This window comes from Cornus florida, unplaced genomic scaffold, assembly GCF_030987335.1.
Source record: "Cornus florida cultivar Cherokee Brave unplaced genomic scaffold, ASM3098733v1 CherokeeBrave_3.0.0_Hap2_Chr11, whole genome shotgun sequence".
NCBI lineage: Eukaryota > Viridiplantae > Streptophyta > Magnoliopsida > Cornales > Cornaceae > Cornus > Cornus florida.
Window position 1 is genome coordinate 43,436,347 of NW_026775581.1, and position 26,868 is coordinate 43,463,214.

General features: G+C 35.8%; 1 protein-coding gene across 2 annotated transcripts in view; it reads right to left on the bottom strand.

The window, feature by feature from the left end:
• LOC132286401 (phospholipid-transporting ATPase 2) overlaps positions 1-26,868 on the bottom strand; it is a 45,027-nt gene that overhangs the window by 17,841 nt on the left and 318 nt on the right. The window contains exons 1-16 of one of the 2 annotated variants that reach the window (XM_059788734.1): positions 26,456-26,538; positions 26,017-26,256; positions 23,325-23,538; positions 20,560-20,676; positions 18,557-18,649; positions 18,287-18,461; positions 16,309-16,475; positions 9,897-10,001; positions 3,613-3,710; positions 3,362-3,504; positions 2,178-2,274; positions 1,909-2,018; positions 1,662-1,826; positions 837-991; positions 616-696; positions 349-469 (exon numbers count right to left, since the gene is read on the bottom strand). In XM_059788734.1, coding sequence (XP_059644717.1) covers positions 349-469; positions 616-696; positions 837-991; positions 1,662-1,826; positions 1,909-2,018; positions 2,178-2,274; positions 3,362-3,504; positions 3,613-3,710; positions 9,897-10,001; positions 16,309-16,475; positions 18,287-18,461; positions 18,557-18,649; positions 20,560-20,676; positions 23,325-23,538; positions 26,017-26,141 — 1,966 coding nt within the window. In that variant the 5' untranslated portion in view covers positions 26,142-26,256; positions 26,456-26,538. Of the gene's footprint in view, positions 1-348; positions 470-615; positions 697-836; positions 992-1,661; positions 1,827-1,908; positions 2,019-2,177; positions 2,275-3,361; positions 3,505-3,612; positions 3,711-9,896; positions 10,002-16,308; positions 16,476-18,286; positions 18,462-18,556; positions 18,650-20,559; positions 20,677-23,324; positions 23,539-26,016; positions 26,257-26,455; positions 26,539-26,868 lie in introns of those variants that run through there. The other variant, XM_059788733.1, reaches the window with a different exon arrangement.

Sequence of the window (26,868 nt, forward strand, 5' to 3'; positions counted from 1 at the left end):
CTACTTTGTGCACCACAAAAAAAAAATAAAAAAATTAGGACCTTCTTTATCAAATTTTAACAGCAGAACACATTTGCTAAAGAACTTTACTTTGATGTATGTATCAGGCATGAACGTGCATATACAAACTCATAATATTTTAGCCACTTAAGGTGGTAGCATCAAATATTATCCATGTGTCAGACCTCGTAGCATAATATTAGCATGTCTTTCAAAATTTTGGTACAGAGGGGATCAGCCTCTCTCATTCACATGAAGTTGTTCACCTAGAAAATTGGAAAAGAACTACTGGCCTATAAACAACATGTCCAAAAATATAGGAGCAGAGAAATATATGCTCTGAATTACCTGGAGAAACAAAATTGCATGAAAGAGCGATCTGTATGGCCGTATTTTGTTTGTCTCCAGTTAACATCCAAAAGTTTATTCCTGCTTTTCTAAGTGTCTCAATTGTTTCTGGTACACCATCCTGGAAAATGTTATAAGATAGCAAATGAAGTCTTTTCCATCTACCAGGACTAGTGAGGAATAGCTCACTACAAGAACTCCAAATAAAAATACCACAATATGTGCCACAACAATAGATTCAGTACTCATAAAATCAAAAATGTTCACCTGCAGACGATCCTCTATGGCAGCAACTCCGAGGATTTTAAAGTCATGCTCCAATTTTTGGCAGACCTCAGCTACCTTCCACTGCAAAAAATAGAGTTGACAAAAATCAAATTCCATTATAACCAACTTAAGCTTGAAAATGAACATGAGAGAGAGAAAGAGAGAGAGAGAATAAAAGAAAAACAAGTAAAACTTCACATAATATTGCATGTAGCCTTTACCTCCCTATCAACCAATGTGCTATTAGCCTCTTTGAACATCAGAGACCATTCTTGATATTCATCTTCCTCTATCTCACGCCAAGCCAAGCATAATGTCCGCAGTCCCAATTGAGAATACTGTTCTACAGCTTCAGCAAAAGTCCTTGTTTGTTGTCCTGACATAAATGTGTGTTAGAACATATATAAACTCTGCAAGATGAGGAGCAAAGGCAATTGATAAGTACAAACAGAAAATCCAAAGAGTTTAGGAAAATTATGAAAAAGGGTGAATAATCAGCAATATATCGACATAAAAAATTACAACCAAATGAACCTCAAAACTATAAGGGCTCCAATTACACCATTACAGCTGATACAGATGACCAATATTGACAATAGCAAGGACCCAATGAAATACCATAAACATGGTGAAATAATGTGCTCAGGTTGGCAGTTATCAGAATCCAGTATATGGACTTCACCAAATACCAAATGCATTCAACCCCAAGTAACACTGTAACAGTGCCACTTAACTTCCAAATTAGAAAAATCCACGTTAGTTTACTCTAGTCCTCAAATGTGGATGAGTGCACAGGAAATTCAATATATACACACATATTTAGTTAAAATGTGCATGATCATTTTTATTCAAAAAATCCACCATTAGTAAAAAAATAGCTTATTTGATTAGAGCATTAATGTTTCTCGGTTAATTGATCCACATAAAAGCTCGGTAGTCAGAAACTGTAATTGAAGTTGGAAGATTACTACCACCAATACATTTTATAATGTTTCCATGCAACCCTTTGGAAAAAAAAGAAACAATATGCATAAAGAAAGAGATACCGCCACATGCATAAGGAAGAATAGCTTCATCTGCACCCTTTGACAAAAGCATGATTCTCCCATTCTGCAAATCTTTTACCACAACTGACATTCTTTTCCTATCAGAAGTGAACTCCAGTGTGTCCAATACTTCATAGTGAACTATTGAGGCATTAAATTTGATTTCTGCAACCAGAGTTTAGGAAGTTAAAAATTATCCCCATCAAAGCCATGCATTGTATAACAGTCAAAATAAAGTGACTTGTACCAAGAATATTCGTATTCTTCTTGACAAAAACCATATGAAAGTGGGCAGCAGCATGAACAAGAGCTTCTTCATCTTGAGATTGTGCCTTATATGAGATCGCTCCACTTTTGCTGTAGACAATCACATAAGACACAAGATAATCCACGATTTAAAGATATAAGACTCATCACATGCAAGCATAGAAAAATGGTGCATGACATTTGTTGAGCTTCAAGGTAAACGCAAAGATCCAAGCAATTATTTGAACCAAAGAAGATTAAAAAAATCACCTTTGCATAGGTACGACTGTATTACATATCGCCATAACTGTAAGAAATCGAATAACATCGGAAGAGCCACTGGAAACAGCATTGAACAGCTCCACATCTAAAAAACACAGAAGGAACAAATTACATGCCAAGGAATTCACATATTTCACAATCTTAAACATACCCTAAAGAAATTGCATTAGACAAATTGATGTGAAACAAGAACTGCACTAGTGAAATAATAAGTTCATTCTTCGCAATGCAAAGCTTTATCAGTACAAATATGTCACAAAAACCTAGCGCTCGATGTTTCATGTCCATCTTGTGGCTCGGCTTGATAAAACTTTAGGGATCTTAAAAGTAATAATTTCAATGCTCAAATTCAAACATGTAATCAAATTTGTCTCAAGCAGGAAGGTAAAAAATTTCTCAATCCAACAAAACATAAAAGAAATCAAAATCTGATAGAAATTTGCTCAAGTTTTAGGATCAATGCAATGGAAAAATTAAAGCGATGCAGATATGATCAAGCACATAACAGCAGGGTTTGGAGTCACATGAACACAGCAATGTAGCTTCAGGTTTCTCAAAAAAAAGCATGACTATTGTAAATCAAAATTACGGTACCCTTTTAGCCCAATAAGTATGTGTTGGAAAATACCAAAAGGCTGCACTCACTCACATCATGGTACAATGCTCACATTCTAATTCTGTAAATTACTACACAGACATGTATATATGTTTTTTATATGTAGGACAACGGCTAGTGGATTGCGGAAGTGAAGAAGAGGAACAGCAGTTCATTTTTCTCCTGAATATATCAGCTTCTATCTAGACCAAAAATACAAGAATATAACTTCTTTCTTTTCTTTTTTTTAATTAGTAAAATACAAGAATATAACTTAGTTGTTGTTCAAAAAAAATGAGGAGAAAAAACCAATTTATTTTGTAAACATCAATACACTTGCTCTGAATCCTTCATAGAGACTATTGAAATTACAGGTATATCATGGGACTTGAAAGAAATAAAAAATTGTATTCTGGAAAGCAATTACTCAATCATTAATGCAGGATTCTGCACAGGTGATATGATTACAAAAGGCTTATACAGATGATTCAGCAACAAAAGATGTAGAAGCTGATTCATCGAATAAGTTAGAAGTTTGAAATATAGCAAGCGTGCATAACAGAATCGAAAACCAAACCTTTACGTGCATCGCCACTCTCATTTCCATAAAAAATTCCACTGATACAGCATCTTTTGAAGATCATTCTATTCTCAGTGAGGGTTCCAGTTTTGTCAGTCAATATGTACTCAACTTGTCCCAAGTCCTCACTAATTGCTGTGCTGCCAGATACAACACACAACTTAAATAAATAATAATAAATAAATATATGCAATGTAACTTATAGCTCATGTGTAATTAAAGTGATGGGTGGTCTTCTATTCTCTTACTTAGCTGCATGGGACGGAGTGCCAGTTTCTAGGTCAATCATCTCATTGTCCCAATCAATAAACTTTGCATACAAGCTCTTCACAAGATCTAAAGATACCTGCCACAAATAAGAATTACAATGCTTTAGGTTCTACAAATGGTAGCCCTACACATGAATACTCAACCTCATTATAAGCACAAAAATCATTTGACCAATCACCAGTGACTATAACAGCTAGGGATATTAGAAAATTTCGTAGATAGTGGAATCATGGTTGCCAAATCATGCATCATATCGGGGGTATCGCTTTCTGTACGTGTATCGGACATATATCATCAATCTTTTAGATTTGGAATAATGAAATATGTACCAATTTAGATGATTGTAAATGCAAGAGAGAGAGCGAGCATGATAGAAGATGCAAATAACAGAGTGAGCATGACATCCTGATTGGCGTGGCTCCTCTACTTGTATTATTATATGAGAGTAAATGTGAATAACATACTTGCCATTCAGTACATAGTAACACATTCAACACTTCCCTCAAGCTGGAGTATGAAATCAATCATGCCCAGTTTGTTAAATAGCACTAAGCCTGGTTATTCTCAAAAGCTTTAGTGAAAATATTACCTTATTGATCTACTGACTTGACATAGGATGTAACAACTTTTTTCCTCATCACCATCTCTCTCATAAAGTAACATTCCTCCTGTATGCTCTACATATTTTGTTGAGTCATGAAATACTGGGTTAAATCACTCCTTGAAAGAATGTTAAGTTGCTATACTTGGGCAACAAGTTGTTGCCATAATTATATTTGACTTTCTATGTAATTCCTTTATTACAAGTCTTCCCCAATTCACCTATAAATAGAGGTGGTTATTGTAAACAAAATCAAGAGAGAATGTAATGAAAGGAATGTAGTCGTCTGGGCTCTTTGTGTCGTGGATGGAAGCCCTAGTGGCTGAACCACGTTATATTTTGTGTTCTTCATGTTTTAATCTCTCTTCAACTTTTATTTTTCTTTCAACATGGTATCAGAGCAGGTTTATCATACCCTACTCTATACTCTACTTGTACCGGATCTTTAGATCAACTCGTCTTAGATTTACTCGTCTCAGACTCTTGACAACTTCATATTTAATTTCAAGTTGGACACTTGAGTTAAATCTCCGTGTACCAACTTGAGGGGGGGTGTTGGAGAATAATTATATGAGTGATTTAAGCCCTTAAATCACTCATTGAAAAAATGTTAAGTTGCTATACTTGGGCAACAAGTTGTTGCCATAATTATATTTGACTTTCTGTGTAATTCCTTTATTACAAGTCTTCCCCAATTCATCTATAACTAGAGGTGGTTATTGTAAACAAAATCAAGAGAGAATGTAATGAAAGAGATGTAGTCCTCTGGGCTCTGTGTCGTGGATGTAAGCCCTAGTGGCTGAACCACGTTGCACTGCAAACCATATATAGCGACAGCTCGACAATTAGTGCTCCAAAAGAATCGAGCCAAGCCGAGTTTTAGATTTTTTGGGCTCTAATCACCTAAGATGAGATGTTCAGGCTTGGCTCGTGTTTGGACGAACTTGACCTAATCAAGTTCAGGCTCAGCTCAGCATTTTCTCTCTGAGCTCAGGATCGGCTTGGCTTGACTTCAATCCAACCAAATCAAACTGTTTATTCTCTGTGTACATATACGCATCGCTGTCGATCTCCTTTGCCAATTTCTAAACCCATCTTCGACCTCCAATCACCACCCTCACACGAATCAATGATGCTCATGACTCCATCGGCATTGACAATATACAAGAAAAATGAGAGAATGTGAAACAGATAAATATGAGAGAGAGAGAGAGAGAGAGAGAGAGAGAGAGAGAGTCTTGTAGTCATGAAGAGAAATAGTTGGATGCTGGGTTCAGTGATGTCTCAATGAGGATGGTGAAAATAAATAGATAGCTAGGGTTTTGATTTTTAAAGGATGAGATTCCATGAGGACATATCTAGGATAACTAATACACATTAGCATATGGACAAATGCGCTATGAAGTCCTCCGTTTCTTTCGGAGGGTTGGGCTTTATTTGTGTGATAAGTTCACAAAGGTTAAATAAACTAATGGAACCAAATTATGAAGCTGTTGAATTTGGGATTAGCATATATTATATTGGCTAATCTTTTCAATACACACACACACACACACAAAGAAGAAGAAGAAGTATAAAAAGCAGAAAAAGGAAAAACTGAAATTTAATGGGCTATTTATAAACAGGCTTGTTTGCTTGGGCAGCTTGGCTCAGCTTGTTTATTAAACAAACCCGAAAAGGAATCTCCAGTAAAGTCGTTTACTTAATATACAAACATGAGCCAAGCTTTTACTGAGTTAAACCTGAGTTGCTCATGAATAGCTCTGTTCATTTGCAAGCCTACCTATATTCACACTGATTTTATTAAAATGGTCTCTGGGAGACTGCTTAAGCCTATAAAAGGCTTTTATCAGTTATACACCTTATATGATTGACATTGAGTTAAGAAGCAAGAACATTTCCACTAAGGTGTCATATTCGTGTCGGACACGTGTAGGACGCTGACACTTCACTGACACTCATAGACACGCGCTTAACATTTCATGGATGTGTTCATAATTTAAAAATAAATTTCATTATGTCAGAACACTTAGCTGACACATTCAGGACACTCCCCAAAACACAAACACATACAAGAGAAACCATGCCCAAAAATCTTGAAAACAATTTGAACACACCTCAAAGTGTCCAATCTTTTTTTTTTTTTTTAAGGAAAATAGACATTGTACACATGGTCGCACAAGTCAAGCATGCAACAACACTTTCTCATATAGGACAAATTTAATGGTGATGAAAAAAATAGGATAGTAGTAGCATATACAACAGAAACAACCTTTGTGGTATTTGCGTAGTTTCATTTTCTAAATTATTGAATTCATAATATTAAATGTAAAATTAAAAGTTCTATAATTTTGTTACTCCGTACATTTATGTAAATACAACTTCATATTTATATAACCGTGTTCACGTCCTACCTTTTTTAGGAGCTGACGTGTTGGCACATTTTGTGTTGTATCGTGTCTATTGTGTTTGTGCTACCTAGGACGTCCTTATTGTATGGAGAATTCCTTAAAATCCATATGGATATATTTAGGCCGCCTTCTAGTTGTGACCCTATTGCTTTTAGTACTCTTCATTGAACAAAATTAGGTAAGTAGTAGGAAAGAAAAAGAAAAAGAAAAAGAAAGAAAGAAGAGCATAAAGAAGGAAAAAAACAGAAAAATCAATTGTTGAAGCTTGGGACTCCTATACCAAGTTCTAAAATGTTCACAAATGCAAGAAAGGGAAAGAAGATGAAAATAATAGAGAGAACATAAACTCATGATGAGCTGGTTCCTCTTCTTATATTATTATATGAAAATAAATGTAAATTATATATTTCCCCTTTAGTCACAGTAATAGACTCAATGACAAGAATATGCCCACAAAAAGAATTTAATTATTTAAATTATATGATATACAATTTATTTACATGACAAATTAATTGTCAACTCCTCATTCTCATACATATAATTTTGAAAATGAGAATATAATATGATATAATATATATATATTATTTCAAAAAATTGCATTTATGTTTATGATGGTTGTATGACTATAGTTAGAACGCCTATAGGGGAAACAAGTGAATTCCCAATCCCTGTAGATTTACATCAAGCAGCATTAAGTCCATACCTTTTGGCTTGATTATGGAGGAGCTGACGAGACACATCCAAGATGAGATTCCATGGTGTATGCAATTTGCCAATGATATTGTTTTCAATGAGACTAGAGGAGGAGTTAATGCCAAATTGGAGGTTTGGAGAAAAGTTTTAGAATTAAAAGGGTTTAAGATAATTAGAAATACAACTGAATACATGGAATGTAACTTTAGTAAATCTAGAAGAAATATAAACGAGGATGTAGTTTGGATTGAGAATCAAGAGGTACAAAAAAAAAAAAAAAAGAAAAAAGAAAATGAACATTTTCATCATTTAGGTTCAATTATTCATCAAGAAGGAAAAATTAGAGATGACATTAATCAAAGATTCAAGGCAGAATGGGTTAAATGGAGGAGTGCATCTAGTATCTTGTGTGATGTGCGTATTCCCTCAAAATTGAAAGGGAAGTTCAAACGAACCACTATTAGACCAGCCATACTTTATGGCATAGAATGTTGGGCAACTAAGAAACAACATATGCATAGTGTGGTGAAAATGCAAATGTTGAGATCGATTTGCAGTAAGACTAGAAAGGATAAAATTAGAAATGACCACATTTGGGAGATGGTTAAAGTAGCACAAATTAGAGATAAAATGGGAGAAAATTGGTTAGATGGTTTGGACATCTGCAAAGAAGACATTTAGATGCCGATTAGGAATAGTGACATAGTCCACATCGAGGATAACACTAGGGGAAGAGGAAGACCAAAGTTAACGTGGGTAGAGTTAGTGAAGAAGGATATGATAGCTTGTGGTTTGACTGAGGCTATAGCCTTAGACACAGCGGAATGGAAAAATATAATTCATGTATCTTAGGAAGCACGAATACTTCTTAGAGTGTGACGTACCCGTATCAGATACGTGTCGGATACGGATACTCGCAGATACGTGTCCGATACTTCCTCAACATAACTATAATTTAAAATATATTTTTATATTTCTAACACGTATCTGATACTTTGATTGAGTATCCGACACTTCTCAGATACTTATAACACATTTTAAATAAGTTTTGAACATTAAAATGTAACTTTTCCATCAATAATAACGTAGTATAATTGTTAACAAAAGTTAAATATTTATTAAGTGATGGCTAGGGATGCTTGTTTTATGTGTTGTGAAACAAACTCCTATGTTATATTAATGCTGCATTTAGATTCATGATATTTTAAAAAATGGACCAAAAATTATTTTATATATATATATTATTTTTTGTATCCTAACGTTCCCATATCCTGTCTTTCTAAGATTTGCCATATCGCCATACTCGTATCGTGTCGTGTCCATATCTGAATTTGTGCTTCCTAGCATGCAGTCAACCCTAAGTAGCTGGGAAAAAGGCTTCTTGTTGTTGTTGGCATTCCATCTCATTGGATTGCATAGTTTATAGAATTTAGACAAACATCTGCAATACAACAAAAGCTTGAACTTCTTCGATGATTCATTGAAAGAAGAAAAAAAAATTGCATCGTTTATAGAGAGTACATCAAAACCTACAATATAATTACAGCCATGACCTTTTCCAATAACTCATTCAAAAGAACAAAAAGGGGAATACGTACTTGCACAAGTTAGCAAACATGTTTGTTTTATATTATTATGGATTATAATGTGAATGACTAGTTAGTGAATTTTTTAAGTAAACAGAAATTCTTTTCATGCCTTGACATAATTAGGATTAATACTGTGTGTATAGTAACTGGGCTCCTCATAATAGGAAGGAAAAAATATAATGTGTCAGATTCGATGAATCATAGAGATGAAGTCAGAAGTAAGCAAAAGAGAGACGCTACATTTTTTTTTTTTTTTCCAACTATGAAAATAACCTTGAAAGAACATAAGAAATTTCAGAAAGAGTTAATATATATATATATATATATATATATATATATATATATATATATATATATATGAGAATAACAAAACGTCAAAAAGTCTAGATACTATTGTATCATATGCATATGACAGTATATCCTCTTTAACAAAAGGAGGGTCTCTATATATTTGAGAATAACAAAAGGTCAAAAGGTCAAAAGGTCTAGATTCTATTGTATCATATGCATATAACAATATATCCTCTTTAACAAAAGGAGGGTCTCATAACTAAGAATTCCTAACTAGGGCAATTTGGAAGCCAAAAACTAACGGCAGATGTAGCCTCAACCTTTGAAAAATCTTAATAGGACTCATAACCAAAAATTTAATAAAGGTCCAGCCTGAAGGCCCTCAACCATTGGGGAAGCTAAAGGAGACTTGTATCCACCACAGCTCACAGATCTTTGTGTTGACGCACACCAACTTGCTACTCTTTTCCTTCCACTACAAGGACTTGTCTCATATTCATTCTCGGCTTTTCTTACAGAACTTAATTTCACATCAAAACACATACTCATGTCAACTGCCAACTTTTCTTAAAGAACTTTATTTTGCATCAAAACATAATAAAACTGATGTCAACTACAGCAAAAAAAAAAAAATTGTAAAGTAAATGAGGAGGAAGCAACATAACATAAATGCTTACCTTTATAGATATGGGTATCATGATGGAACAAAGAAGCTCAAATCGTAGAGGGATGACCAATAGTTCATACCATGGACCTTCATTTGGATATCGGACGTACCATTGCTACAAAAGCATAAGAACACGAAAGTGGGTATGAACTGAAACAAATTTACATAATAAAGGTTATATATATATATATATATATATATATATATATATATATATATATATATATATATGTTGTAAAGCATAAAACGGATGCAAAGAGATAAATAAAACAAGTAGAACACACAGCTATTACGTGGTTCAGCCACTAGGGCCTACATCCACGACACAAAGAGCCCAAAGGGCTACATCACTTGATACTCTCTCAATTCATATACAATACAATGGTGGAGGCTCCTTTATATAGGAAAATAAATTATGAGAATGGAAAGAGATAGAAAATAGGAAACAAGGAGGATTTTTCTCCATTGATTCCTCTATAATATCAAATCTTCAATAATAGGAAACAACATCAATTGCTATAAGATTTTCCTCCACTGATATCTCCATTCAATCTTCAATACTCCCCCTCAAGTTGGAGCATGAATGCCTAACTTGCCATTGAGATGACGAGCAACAAGTGTGAATGATGAAGAGAGAAGACGAAGAACAATGCTACCGAACACACCGACAGCCCAAACAAGTAAGCACAAAACTGCCAGAGACACAGCAAAGGCAAGGACAATGCTACCGAACACACCGACAACCCAAACAGTCGATAAAAACTGCCGGAGACACGGCAAAGACGAAGACAATGCTACCGAACACACCGGCAAACCAAACAAGTCAATAAAAACTGCCAGAGACACAGCAAAGGCAAAAAGCATTACTGCCGAACAAACCGGCAGCCCAAACAAGTCACAAAGCACTAAGAAACCCTTAGCAACATTTCAGATACCAAGGGAATACCCCAAAATAGAGGTCTGAACCTAGGAAGAGAAATTAGACTCTGATACCATGTTGTAAAGCATAAAACGGAAGCGAATAGTTAAATAAAACAAGTAGAACACAAATATTACGTGGTTGAGCCACTAAGGCTTACATCCACGACACAAAGAGCCCAAAGGGCTACATCACTTTTATAATACTCTCTCAATTCATATACAATACAATGGTGGAAGCTCTTTATATAAGAGAAGAAATTATGAGAATGGAAAGAGATAGAAAATAGGAAACAAGGAGGATTTTTCTCCATTGATTCCTCTATAACATCAAATCTTCAATAATAGGAAACAACATCAATTACTGTAAGATTTTTCCTCCACTAATTTCTCCATTAAATCTTCAATAATATGTATAATGTTGAGAGCTTAATATTTCACTAAAGAATTACAATGTGATTCTCAATCATATGTAACTTTTGAGCAAAGACAACCATACTAGCAACAACAATTCTTAGAAAAAATGACGAAGTGTGAGGATACTCCTTAAAAATGAAATTAATGCAAGAAAAATAACTGCACAGACCAATAAATCAATATGTACTTTGATGTTTTGTATACCAATTTAATCTTTAAATATGCAGACCACAGCAGCTCAAGTTCATTTATGAGTAAAATGTTGTGTATCAAGGAAAATCAGAAATATAATCACAAGAAAGAAAGAACGCAGACCAGGAAGTCAATCCACATACATCATGAAACCATTAACCACTTCAATGCTTCATAAATTAATGTGCAAGCACAACACTTCTAACTATTTGACCAAATAATCTTTTTTTATAAAACTTAATTAATAGTTATAATCCATTAGTAGAAAATATAAAACAAATATATATGTGTGTGTGTGTGTGTATATATATACACACACACATAAAAGTAGAAAGGATGAACAAGCCCTAAGGAGGCAAGAGAGCACACCACTCAACAAATCCAAACTTGTATGCTGTAAAGACGCCAAACAATATACTACCCAGAAAGTGTAAAAATAACTTGAAATTAATGCGAATTGTCCAACTCTTCCAAACTATGCAACTGTAACATCTAACAACCTGTCAAGAGCAGGAACATCAACAGTAATTAAGAAGTACCTGAGAAAACAAACTAATTCTTCTGCTACTAATCCCACCGGAAAACCCAAACAAACTTAGATAGAATTATCTGGGCACATCGTCGTTAAAACTTATATATGATTATCTGAGCACATCATCATCAGAGTCATTTATGTTGTAATGATGCACTAAAGTCGGGTGTATATTGTTGGAAACTTGATGTTCTATACACGACAACTCCATTACACATGGAAGTCAGAACTGCATTATGCAGTCATGCAGTCCAAAAGATACACGGCAAACATGGTGAATGGAAAATTTTGAAAAATAAGATGGAAACTTGAATACAAACTTCAGTGTGAGTGCAACACGAAGAGAGAGAGAGAGAGCACAGACATAGCTAAAAGGTAAGCTGGATATTGAGAAAGCCTATGATCATGTTTGCTGGAATTTCCTGTTCTATCTGTTGGAGAGGATGGGTTTTGGTGAGAGATGGAGGAAGTGGATTGTTTCTTGTGTTTCCACTGTCAGGTTTTCGGTGTTGGTGAATGGCTCTCCTTCGGGGTTCTTTGGCAGTTCTCGTGGGCTGAGACAGGGGGATCGTCTCTCCCCTTTTCTTTTTATTATTGTTATGGAGGCCCTTAGCAGGCTGATGAGAAGGGCGGTGGATTTGGGTTTTCTTAGGGGTTTCAAGATTGGCCCTGAATCAGTTCAGCAGTTGGAGATCTCTCATTTACTTTTTGCGGATGACACTATTGTTTTTTGTGAGGCTGATATTTCCCAGTTGAGGTAACTGAGATGTGTTTTGGTTTGTTTCCAGGCTGTTTCTGGTTTGAAAGTTAACGTGGGAAAGAGTGTGATTGTTCCTGTGGGGGACGTTCAGGAGGTGGACACTCTGGCTGCTGTCCTAGGATGTGGGACGCAACGCTTTCCCATCTCGTACTTGGGTTTGCCGCTGGGGGACTCGGCTAGGAGGGTGGGAAGTTGGAACCCGGTGATTGAGCGGGTCGAGAGAAGATTAGTGGGTTGGAAAAAACAATATCTGTCAAAGGGCGGTAAAGTTACGTTAGTGAAGAGCACTTTGTCAAGCCTTCCAACGCACTTTCTTTCGCTTTTTTGTATTCCAGCCTCTATTGTTGGAAGACTAGAAATGCTCCAACGTAATTTCCTTTGGGGGGGTCGCGGAGAAGAGTTCAAGTATCATCTTGTCAAATGGGAACAGGTTTGCAAGCCTATTCGGTTTGGAGGGCTTGGAATTAGGAGATTGGCCCTTTTCAATTGTGCTCTTCTTGGTAAGTGGCTTTGGAGATTTGGTAAGGAAAGACATAGATTATGGAGAAGGGTTATCTCATGTCGCTTTGGGGAGGAGAGAGGAGGGTGGTCAGCTAGACCAGTCAGGTCTGTTAGCGGAGTGGGGGTGTGGAGGGCCATTGGTAAGGGGTGGGATGCCTTTTCCAAACATATTAGATTCAGAGTTCGGGATGGAAGAACTGTCCGGTTTTGGGAGGATCCATGGTGTGATGATAGGCCTTTGGCCCTATTGTTTCCCAGGCTTTTTAGGATTGCTATTGACAAACATGCAATGGTTGCTGACTACTATCGCCTTGATAGTGGAAGGTTGTCTTGGGATGTGCGTTTCCGGCGAGCTTTTCAGGATTGGGAGCTGGATGATGTCACTGGGTTTTTGGCTCTTCTTTACAGACAGGAGGTGGAGGGGTCTGGGGCAGATTCCTTGTTTTGGGTGCCTTCTTCTCAGGGGATGTTCCAGGTCCGGACCTTTTTTGTGTGCCTTTCTGGTTTTCATGGTACCTCATTCCTATGGAAGACGGTGTGGAGGTCTAAGGCGCCTCTTAGGGTGGCCTTTTTTATGTGGACTGCAGCTTGGAGTAAGATTTTGACTTTGGACAACTTGAGGAAGCGAAGGCATATCATTGTTAATAGGTGTTGTCTTTGCAAGATTAATAGGGAGTCGGTGGATCATCTTTTGTTGCACTGTCCTGTGGCTCATGATTGTTGGAGTTTGATGTTTGGCCTGTTTGGTATTCATTGGGTCATGCCTCGGTCATCTTGGGAGTTGTTAGATATGTGGAGGGGCCAATGGGTGGGGGCTCAGGTCAGAGTTTTTTGGAGGGTGATCCCTTTTTGTATTTGGTGGAGCCTTTGGAGAGAGCGTAATGGAAGATCTTTTGAGGGAAAGGAATCCTCCATTGGGGTGTTAAAATTTTCTATCATTTGTAATTTGTTTTGTTGGGGTCAGGGGAGAGACTACTCCTCTCTTGAGGAGATTGTTGATTTTATGAGCTCTTTGAATTCATAGGCTCCGTTTTGTCTTTGTATAGTTTGGGTCGCGTTCCCCTTTTTGAACGCTTTTAATACAATTTACTTATCAAAAAAAAAAAAAGGTTGAACTATCCGTGTCAGAAGCAAACACCCGTCGGACACGACCCAATATGTGTCGGACAAGCCAAAAAACGTGCCTGAGTTTCTTTGTTTTTTTCAAATAAATGGACATGATGTGGACAATGATGCTAGATTAAAAGGGGGTTTTTCAAGTTTCAAAAAAAGAATCATTAAAGTATAAAGTATGAGGAATCCTTAGGGGTGGCAAAGTTTGACACGACCTGCCAACACGACTCAAACACGACACGAGTTAAACGGGTTAGGGTTGACCTTTCGGGTCGTAAACGAGTCAACACGATTAACCCGTTTAGTTAATCGTGTCGTGTTTGGGTTGAGGGATTCAACCCGTGTAACCCGTTTATACCCGTTTAACTATATGTGTCATAAGCAAATTTCTATTTAAGTTCCAAAATAACTATCTAAACTAGTAATTTGGTTGGATTGAAACTTATATTTTTATAGTATTTAATGTTTGATCAAGTATTATTAATAATTTAAATAATAAAATATTTGATTTTATTAAACAGGTCACTAAACGAGTTACACGTGTAACCCATTTAATAAACAGGTCGGGTTAGTGTTGAGGGTTCCTGACATGATTATTAAACGAGTCGTGTTCGGGTTGAGCTGTTTAGTAGAATATCCTTAGATCGACACGACACGACATGATTACGACCTGCAAACACGAATTTCCACCCCTAGGAATACTCCGAAAAGTTTCAATGATAATTTAATTAATATTTATCAATGCTTATTACCTGTTCAAACTTGTACAAGACCAAAAAGTGGAAACAGAGAAATCTCACTCTCTCTTGCAACCAAGTGTCGAACTTGCTACAACCAATCATCGAAGCTCAACTATCAACGAGCCTTCTTATTCAACAATCCTTTTTCTTTTTTCCCTCTTTAACCTGTTACAAACCCTTTTCTTCCTCTATAGATTCTCCTTTTTTGTTATTAACAAACAATAATTTATTTCTCAACTATACCCTAATTCTCTTTCTTTCTTTGTTTTTTTCTTTAACTATTTATCCCCCCTCTCCCTCCCTCCCTCCCTCCCTCCCTCCCTCTTTTCTAACATTTCTCTAACAAGCTAGCATGACAAATATCTATGATCCAGCTTGAGAAGAGAGTTAAGAATGTTTAATGAATTAATATTCCAATATGTAATTTATCAATGTTTATTAGTAATTATTAATTAGAGGAGTCTACGCACTTAAACACCATGAACAGCAGTAATGTGCGGAAACCACTGTAGGTCGCATTCAATCCCAGTGCTAGAAGGGGTGGACTAGGTACAAACCTTACCTCCATTTGCAAAAAGTGGCAACCCACACAATCTAACATGCATTCTCGAGCTTAACAACCGGAGCTTGCACCAAGGAATGGCGCTTTCACACTTCAGTATCATAGTGGTTAGATAACAATAACTTTACATGCACAACTTACGAAAAAAAATAATAATAAATTTACATTCACACGTAGAGATATTAAGAAGATAAAAGTTCCTAAATGATGCCAAGAGAAGTTTATATTATTTAATTTTTAGTGAAAGGAAAATAAAAAAACTCCAACGATAAATAATTTCATATGTACAAAATTGCTATGCTCTTGAACCATCTCCAACTGGAGATATAAGTTCAATTTCAGTAGCGACAGTATAATCTTTCAGAAGTGAAGACAATAATTAGCACAGTTTTGTCCCACAATAACAACCAGCAACAAATTGTTGAAGAATTAACCAACCGCTTACCGAATATATCTAGTATCCATCAAATGCTTGCAGTCATGTACATTGCCTGACTAGAAATTCAAACAGATTCTAATAATATGAAAGCAAAATGGTTCAATTTGCGAATAAAATCAGACCCGTTATGTAGACACAATCCCAACAAAAATATATTAATATATATATGTGCATGTGTGTGTGTGTGAAAGAAACATTTTCCATGAAAGCTCAAATTCAAAATTAACAAGTTGCAAATTGAGACAAACCTTTCTTGCTTCTGTATCCTTCCAGACATTCCCAGCTATGCCTAGAACAATAACAACTACTATCTGAAAAACAAATATTGCTCCAGTCAACTTGTCAATCATGGCATCAACAGCTGTAAGCTTTGGTTCAGGTATACCCCTACTCATACCGAGCTTTGTTTCATTGCCTGAAAATAAAACAAGAAGAACGTATAGAAGGTTAACAATTTGTTGTTACCGACTCATCACCATCACAAAGATTCAGAAATTACATAACAAACGAACTTTGGAATTAAAAACAAATCAAGAGAAGTATCATACTAGAAAGTTAAGGCAGTGGGAAAACCAAACTCAGAAAATATTCAGAAGTAGCATAGGAAAGAACAATCTAAAAATAATTGGAGTGCACAAAGAAGAAATCTAGTTCTTGATTAATACATCCATTCCTTAAATCAAGTTTATGGTATATAATAATCCAAGCAGTTAGCATATGATTTGCAAATTTTTCTCAAGTGTTCATGGAACCTGGGAAAAAAATAATAATAGTTTCACCCTATCAATGGGTTACTGAGTTTGATGAAATTGCTACGAACTTCTTCAATATTTCAAATGATTTTGTTCAACAATCCAAGATTGTATGTTTGATCTTGTGTTGATTTTAGCAGAACAGTTTAATTAATTTGGAGCCAGAAGGAAATAAATAAATACATGTATGTCTCTCAAATTGGCTACAACTACAATAGTGAAAAGCAGTAAAAAAAAAAAAGGTTATATGTGTTGCGGAGGGTTTTAGAATCTTTTTTTTTTTTTTTTTTTTGATAAGTACGGAGGGTTTTAGAGTCTTTGAGCGCATCTTCTTTTTCCTTTTTGGAATATCTTAATCAAATATTTCTACTATTAAGTGTGAACAACCAAAGTTAATGGCATGTTAAATGCTTTTAAATATCAGCTAACAGTAACACAAATTACTACTAGCAGTAGTGAATTGGATCTCTCATAAGATCATTCATAGTACCTACAAAATGGTAAAACACATTCTCCCCAAACACAATCTCCCTCTCGAACCTATTTTATAACAACTTACTCAATCCATGAGGACCAAAAAGTATATTTTGAAGGATAAATTTCAAAGCAGATTGAGATACGCAAGACGATTCAAGAAAATTCCAACCCCACCAAAATATAAACCTTCCTTTGTACAGCCATTTGAGACAGCCTCCTCTAGTCCTCTCCAAATTAACCATGTAGACAAAAGCATATGAACAGATCCTAACTGACGCATAGCTGACAACATGAATATTACTTCTAATGACCCACATGCTGTTCCAAGAAATTTGAAGAATAACTGCTCCTAAATAATCCAACAAATTGTTCTTGACCAATGTATGAGAATGGATACACCTAAAACAAAATCAAGCACCAAAGATGGGGCATGAGTATCTCGTGGGCCATAGTCTTCTGCAGCTCATATTTTGCCAAACATGCAGCTAACAATTGTCAGACAGGCGAAATAAAGGAACACATTTCTACTGCTTTATATCTACTCCTTTAATGGACAAATATTTTGCAATCACTCAAAGAGACTAGTTAAGAATTAAGATATTGTGTCACAAGACAATTCATTTAACATGTGCATAAAAAAGCAGCACAACACAATTTAATAACCCTCCAACCCTTCTCTCCTCTCCTCTCCACTCTCTCTTTCTGCCATTATTGCTCCTCGTCATCTTTTTCAGTTCCTTCATATGAATTAGTATCCCCGACATGCCCAACAAAATATCAGTCACTCTTCTGCTCTCTTTTCTCATCCATTGTTGCAATTGATCATCTTTTAGCTCCTTCAGGTGAAAGATTTAACTACCACATATAACATATACACGTACAAACAGAAAACAGCAGAAAAAGAAGCAAATAATTTAAAGGACATAAATAAGATAAATAAGTAAAATGATTCAGCCATGTTCCATGACCTTGACATTTCATAAAAATATGGACTTGCCTGTGTAGACAGCAACTCCACAAGCCCACTCTGTATTCCGCAAGTAGCACGACTGAAGAATAGTGTTCTTTATTGTTAAAGGACACATGTCATTATCAATAAATGGAGGAAACAACCGCAAATTTGCATCGAATCTTCTGATGTCTTTATCTGGGTTGGGGCACTCAATAACACCCTGTCAAAGATAAATTTAATACCATAATAACTGGTCAATAATTTAAAAGCGATATACCAATAAATTCTCTAGCCATAATCATACAAAAATCATACTTTGATTTTGTGCAACAGTTCAAAATCTATTCCCATGCAAGCAGAGGGTATCACCCTTGTCTTGAGATCAGTTTCACCATCTAAGGCAGAGGTCTGCAAAATATGTTACATCATTGGTTACTTGAATATTAAAAAAGAATGAACATCATGCTTTTCAAGAAATGCTAGCATCCTTCACAGCTTATGATATCAATCTGTTTAATCAGAGTGAGAGTTGTTGGAGACAGGAAATAGTGTTTCGTTAAACTCCAAGTCCCCCTGTTAATTTTTAAGAAACAAATGTAGGGGTCAGGTGGGTGGGGGGATTAAAAAAAAAAAATTAACTTAAGAATCCTGCATTCTCACAAAAAAGTGCTACTAAAATGTTAAACAAACACGAGAAAAATGCTACATCACAGGAAAGTTGCTATCCTTCAGTATCTTACTCTCCAGCATCCGCATACTCACTTCCTAACAAAAAGCAGGTTGAACAAAACCAGCCAAGGGCTTGATGATAAGCAGAAGCTTTATGAGCAAAGAAGCATCAGCACCCATATTGTTGATCAAATGGGTAACTACAGCTTCAACAAATCATTGTCTAGTGCTACCGTAATCAGTAACGGCCTTGAAAAGAACAGTGATCTTCACGACTGCTATGAATTGTATGATGACACACGCACACTACATAGAAAGACTACAAGAAATTCTCCTACCCATGAAAAAAGCTCCACCACACCATGTGTTTAGAATCTAAAGTATCCCCCATAATTTGGATTCATTGGGGCTATGATCAATAATGCAAATGACAATATAGTGCCTTTAATATTTTGAAGCAAAGACATACTAATTTGAAGAAATAAAAAAAAGTCCATGAATCCATAGCAAATGCTCCTCCCTCAAATAATCCTGTTGGTTCCGGAAGCTAGGCTGTCCAACCAACCCTATCCCTATCTGACACCGGCATAAGTTCATCAACCCACTCCCAATCAAGGGGATCGGGTGGTACCTCTCTGGGAAATCCAAATACAGCAGAGGTGATTTTCTCCCATTTTGAACATGCTATGGTTATAATACTTGAGCATTACATCTGTTCTACAATATAAAACTCAAAGTCAATCTCCATTACAATTACAGGAAGATACTAACAGTTTTTCTTTTTTGTCTTTTTTGGGTGGTGATGGGATTTGGGGAGGATGTTAATAGTGTTAAGAATGAATTTCACTAAAATCCAAAAGAAGAACTGGAAGTGGAAGGCTCAGACTTCTCTTTACCCCTAATAGGCAACCAATAATTGAATAAACAAAAACAGCAATGGGGCTAACAACAGACTACTCTTTACATGTAGCTTCAAATTTAAGTACACTTTAATACTTACTTGAGAGAGATTAGATTTAATGCCATTAGAAGGCTTTTTAACAAGAACCATTACAAGGTTTTTATTTGAGCATTAATGTTTTATTCAACCGAAAGCAAAATTAAGAGATCCTACTTTAGTACTTAGTCTTCTTCCTTTTTCTTTTTTATAAACTTGAGAGAAGTCTTCTGAACAGTTCTTTTTTGTTTAGGGCTTCTAGAAGACTCCAGAAATGTTCTTCAGTATGAAAATATTACAATTCTTTTATAACATCGCAAAAGAGGGACTACCAGTAGCTTTCTAAAGAAGGAATTCAGGCTGAAATCTAATTTGAATTCATTTGAGTTTGACAAGCTATGGATTCCTCATAGAAAAGCTGGAATCTACATAATTGAACTTTTCTTCGAACGCAATTTAATCTCCTAGTAATTCTTGAACATTTCGTGGAGTTGTTTTCCTTAACCTGCTTTACTTTCTGTAGAATTTTATCATGATTCACTTCAACAATTGCTAGCAAGCCAACCCAATCACTCAAAATAAAAATATATACCATTTATGGATAATAAAAAAATAAAAAATAAAAAGGGAAAGGAAATGGAACAAAAAATAGCTGCAGTAACAACTTCAAACTTAGAAGTGTCAAACAGAACATATGAAGCAGCATGCATACCTCTATATAGCAAAGACCCTGTGGTTCAGAGGTACCAATTAGAACAAGATCGCATGGGGCTTCTTCATTCTCACGAAGCCACACAATGTTACCCACACGAATGTCCTGAGCTTGAATCTACAAGTGAAAATCACCGATGCAATGAAGATGGCTCAGACCAGTTAGTATCGTAAAATTCAAGCTAAAGAAATAGATTATTAAAAAAAATTTTAAAAAATCTGCAAAAATGAGTGACAAAAACAAATGAACATACACAATGTATCATGTAGCTTCTATAAGAAGGCCGTTATAATTTTAGTGTCTCATCTGTGATAATTAGTTACGTTTTAAGTTACTTTTCCGTCAATTTTTTTAAAAAAGTTTTGCATTATTAGAGATGTTGTGGTTGCTGACTATTATCGTCTCGATAATGGGAGGGTGACTTGGGATGTGCAGAGACAGTTCCACGGTTGGGAACTCTTGAAGGTTACAGGCTTCCTGGCCTTCATTTATTGCCAGGTCGTGGTCGGGGTGGGCATGGACGAGATGGTGTGGGTGGGTACCTCGAGAGGTGTATTTGAGGTTAGGTCTTTCTACTACAGTATGTTGGAGCTTCCTGCCCAGCTTTCCCTTGGAAAGCTAAAGCTCCACTGAAGGTGGCTTTCTTCTTGTGGACTGCTGCCCTGGGAAGTATCCTTACTCTTGACAAGGTTAGAAGGAGACGTCAGATTGTGGTTAAGTGGTGCTGCATGTGTAAGAAGTCGGATGAATCTGTCGACCATCTTCTCCTTCATTGCTAGGTGGCAAGGGATGTTTGGTCTATGCTTTTTGTAGCTTTTGGTCTTCCATGGGTTTTTTTAGAATCCACGGTGGACATGTTAGAGACTTGGAAAGGGTGTACAGTGGAGAGCCGAGTCAGAGATGCTTGGAGGGCTACTCCCCTTTGTATTTGGTGGGGTTCGTGGCGCGAGAGGAATAGGAGATCCTTTGAGGGAGAGGAGTCTCCAATTTCAGCTCTTAAAAACAATATTCTTACTTCTTTTCTCTTTTGGGTCAATGGACGGGATTGTAATACTATGGATTGTCTCTTGGATTTTGTTGATAGCTTACAGTTATAGTGTCGTCTTGGATGACTTTTGTTTCCTTTGGGAGCGCTCCCCCTTTTGAGCGCCTTTAATGAAATCTTACTTATCAAAAAAACAAAAAAAAACAAAAATTGCATTACTAGAGATAACAAATTGAGTAATAAATCTGAGAAGAAAGATAATTTTTCAGTAACATCTGCAATACATCCATTAGAGTATAAGAAAGTCTCCTACAACGCCAGTTAACAATCACAACTCTTGGTAATTGTTGAGAGAGAGAGAGAGAGAATATATGAAAACATGAATATTATTGAGCAAGTAATACAATAATACAATGGTGTTTATATAGGGGAAGCTACGGGAGTAGGTGAGTGGAGAACAAGAAAACCCTATACATGGTAATTCTATATATGGTAATGATTACTTGGTATTACTTGGTTTAATAGTAATAGTTTGCATCCCAACAACAACATTATTTGTAACTGCAGTAGAGGTTATCTTGACTTCATTAGGCTCTGCCATGATCCATTAACAAAGATAACAACTTTTGCTAGGAAAAAATCAGGAGAAACTGAGAAGCTGAGAGAGTAAAAGAAACTGAACCACTTGAACTAATTTTAAAGGAACTGCACAAGGAGAAAAACAAACCGAACGAAACTCCAATGGGTTAAACTGGCCGAAAAACCAAACCAAACTGAACTGGTCTGATAACCTGGTTTACGCTAGTCAGGCCGAATCTGACGGGTCGGATCCAACCCAATTCAGTAAATTTGGCTTGAATCGATGTAACCCGATTCGCTATAGTCATATCGGATGACAATACCTCCTTTACTTCCTCAAACCTGTTTGCCTTTCAAAATTCTGGCTACCAACAATCCATAACAACGATGACCACTCACAGTACCACAATGAACACAGCGACCAATCGACCAATCACTAGTCATGCGATTACACGTGCATGACAAGCGAAGTCAAATCTGAGAGAGAGAATGATGGTCGATCAATCTCCCTCCGCCAATGACGATGAGTACCACCAACGAACTAGTACGACAACGACGAGTACCACCAACGAACTAGTACGACGACGTCTCCTTTAGCGACAACAATCTAGGGTTCCGATTTTAATTCTAAGTTTTCAAGGACACCAACACATAGACATGGCCACGATGACTCTCATCGTGACAATCATCTAGGGTTTCAAATAGAGAAATGGATCGTTGCTCCAATACCATGCTACGAATTACAAAGAAAAATAATTTGGGATGAATCTGTCTTCTCTTAAAAAATTAGAGAACACTAAAATCACTTATATATATCTACGCAGAAGTATTGAAGGATATTTACAAAATGACCCAAACTTTTTTACTAATTATGCTATTACCGATAAAGATTCATATAACTGACCACAATAGTTAAGATAAGACTTTATTGAGTTGATTGAGTTGATAAAAACAAAACCAATCAACAAAAGAGAATGAGAAATCAAATGTTGTTTCTCAAGAAAGAAGACCAAGTAATATTTATACAAATAGATGACAAGAATTAAACATGAATTCTAGAAAACAGAAGAGTGGAGCAATCGAGGAAGTTAGCAAACCCACTAGTTCATTTGGCAACAAATGTAAGTAAATTTCTATGTTCCACAAAAAAATTGAAAATTAACCACTAAAAAGAAAATTAGTGGAGATAAATTTCCCATACATGTTTTTTGATGCCCTGCCTTACAATCCAAACTTCTTTCTCATTTGCTTTCTTGTCCGAGAGATATCTATTGTAATCATCCCATGCCTCTTTTGATGCTGAGACTGCAAATATAAAAATGAGTGGGCCCCACGTACTTGCAGGATTTACGGGAGTAATAAGTGGCCATAGCTGAAGGCAAGCTATCAACAAAAAGTACTGGTTCATGAACCGGCTGGACACATAGGATATAAATTTGTAAGAAAATTACAAAGGAAGCAAAGAAAGAAAGAAAGCGTCTGAGAAGCACATAAATAAATAAAATTTAGCAAAGAAAAGAAATGCAAAGTTAAAGTTGTTGTGAAATGTGCTAGTTTAGTGAATACAATAAGTATGCTACAGGAATAAAGAGGAATACACAATAAAAGGGGGAAACATAATATTAAAGAATGTTGGCTATTACATAATGATCCCATTTGAGAAATTTTTTGCCATAAAATATTGGCCAATGACTCCGTGAAAGTGACAGGGCCATTCACCAACCGAATAATACAAAGACTGAAACATAAAATAATGAAGTTAATCTGCAGCTTTGTGAAATAATATTGGTGGCCACCTAAAAAAGCAAAAATCGCTTCTAAGGAGAAGTCCGTGTTAGACAAATGTCAAACACTAAGACTTTTCGAACAAACTCACACGTGTTCGACACATCTAGATTCTAGAACATGTTCGCAATTTATTCTTAAGTTCAGGACAAGGTAAAAAATTCTTGAACACTCACTAACATGTGACGAATGAGTCTAAGGAAAAAGAAAACTTTAATTCTAAGGAAAAAGAAATAATGTTCATATAAAACTTAAATAAATTTTGACCATATTTAAAAATAAAACCTATAAGAATGTTCTACTAATGGAATGGGAACAGGTATGTTACATGAACTCTCCTATCCCCTTCAATACCTGTGTCCACACAAACTGTATTAAAATGGGGTATGTGTCCAATGCATGAACCTAAAACAGACAACGTGATCCTCTGCACATGATGATGGAAGGAGCAGAAGAAAGAAAGCTCAAATCTGATAGAACAAAAAAATTTCCTACTTCTGAGATAATTGAAAATCCCTTTTTTCACATCTCATATGATTTAAATTCTACATCAGTAGATCCTTAAAGATCAGTAGCATCATAAATTACACTATTATTATATTTTATTTTAATAAAAGTATCATATATTACACAATTATATACATATGATGTATTTAAATGTCCAGAATGTGAGTAGTACTCAAATCTAATTTTTGGACATAATTCAAGCAAAGTCTCAGTATCCTAAGAATTTTTAATTCATGGAAGTCTGACACTTGCACACCGCTACACATTAGAGTCCATGTAACATATGGTATGGAAGTAGAAGTGGTATAAAATATGGCATGAAAGTAGAAGCAGAGTCATACATGTATACATATACACATCTACATGGATGAACAATACATTCAAACACGCATCATGATTTTTTTCGTAAATCATACAAATTTATACATCAAAATAGATATTATTGTGTGCTCATCATGCCTATGTCCTATCCTTCTTTTAAAAACTTTCATGTCACGGTGCCTATGTCCATGTCCTGTTTGTCCATCATATTATGCTATGTTTGGTTGGAGGGATGAAAAAATGGATGGAGGGAGAGGGGGAGGCATCCCTAGGAAGGGTAGGTGTCTCCCTCACTTTTTGTTTTGTTGAATGGAATGGCTAGTCGAAAGGATTGATGGGGTAACACTTTTTTCTTGTTTGGTTCGAAGGAAGGGAAAGAGTGTTTTTATATACAATTATAAAAAGTAGATATTTATTTCAATTTTTTGGGAAGGTTAAACATGGAAATTGCATGTTTGTTGGTAGTTATCCTTTTTTCTCTCCTCTCTTCCCCCAATTTTGGGAGGATTAAAAAACACAAAGCAAGGAGGGATGCCTCCCTCTCTTCCCTTCCCTCGAACCAAACATACCATAAGTTTCCATAAGCAAGAAAGGAAAGAAAATTTAAAATTTGCAATTCAACATAAAAGATTAACTATCAACTGATTGGAGGAAGCCCATTCATAGACATAGGCATACATAAATATGTATATACACATGCATACATATTACATACATATGTAGATGCACATATAATCATATACATACTATCGTATTTATATACCATAGGAGTAGAGGAAACTAATAATATTCCTCTACTAAAAAGCAGCCTCTATTAATTAGCAAAAAATGAGGCTATAAAAATTGTTCCATGTATCCTGTTTCTGCAGGTGTAATTTAACTCATTCTTTTCCCAGTCCCCATGAGTATCTCCTACCATATGCCCCATAAATAATGAAAATCACTCACTTCAAACCCAGTTGGCATAAAATAGAAAGGACCAGCCCAGACAACCAGTTGACCCATATAGTAGATCAACTACAAAAACATTTAGGCTGAATTGAAGGTTTCAACAATTAAGATTCCATTATATCCATGAAGCTACCTAAAAATTCTAAAATATATCTATACTGCCAAAGGAAATATATTGAATTGAAAGAGAAAAATTCTACATGTGACCTGCTAAAAGGAACTCAAAAGAGCAGAAGATTTTATCAAATTTCGACATGTTTATTCAAGACAATCCACAACAGAATTTGAGAAGAAATAAATGAAATCAAAGGTAACAATTCGATAATCACCTGAACTGTTCCCATAAATTTTTTGGGAGGAAGTTCAGCAATGTATATTTTCTATTCGATATGCGATTGTCACAGTAAAGATCTGGTGAAAGTTCGTCATCATTGATGTAAACATAACGCTTCATCGTTAACTCAGAAGCAACAGATCATGTTTGGCAAGTTTAATTCCAAATTATGGTACCAGCGCTCAAAGCATTTAGAACCCCCACCATAATAGATAATCTCAGAGAGTACTGTATCCTGTGACACAAGAAGAAAAAAAAAAAAAAAAAGGTTAGATTTTGAATATATATGTATATATATATCACATATTTCAGCTGATATAACTCATAGCCACCAAAAGCAAGATAAAAATACAACAGAAATGAGTCCAATAAGACAAGATAAAGACCAATATGCAAACATTGTCTGTCTTGGTCATTTACAGTACAAGTCCTACCAGCCAGCATGACCTAAGTAACATAATCCACTCCAAGATTAACGAGTTTCAAGCAGTTGCAGCAAAAAATCCCTGAACTGCCTGACGAAAATCTGTGGATTGAAACCCCATTATCAATAATTCGATATTGGGATTTCACTGATTCACATTTTATTGCCAAATTGTCAATAATTTGAGACCCGACATCTGAAAGTCAAATCATGCCAAAGGTCCTTACCTAACCTTCTAATTATTTACGCAATAAGTTAAATAGAAAAATTAGGGTTTTGTTGCTTGAAGAAGAAGAGGATTATGACAATAACGGTGATGGTAAGAAAGTTTCAGAGCTACTTGGAGCCGATAGCTACTGTAGGTTTGCCTATCTTTTGGTAAATGGCTCGTTGGAAGTCATAAGGGTCTAGATAAAGATCAAA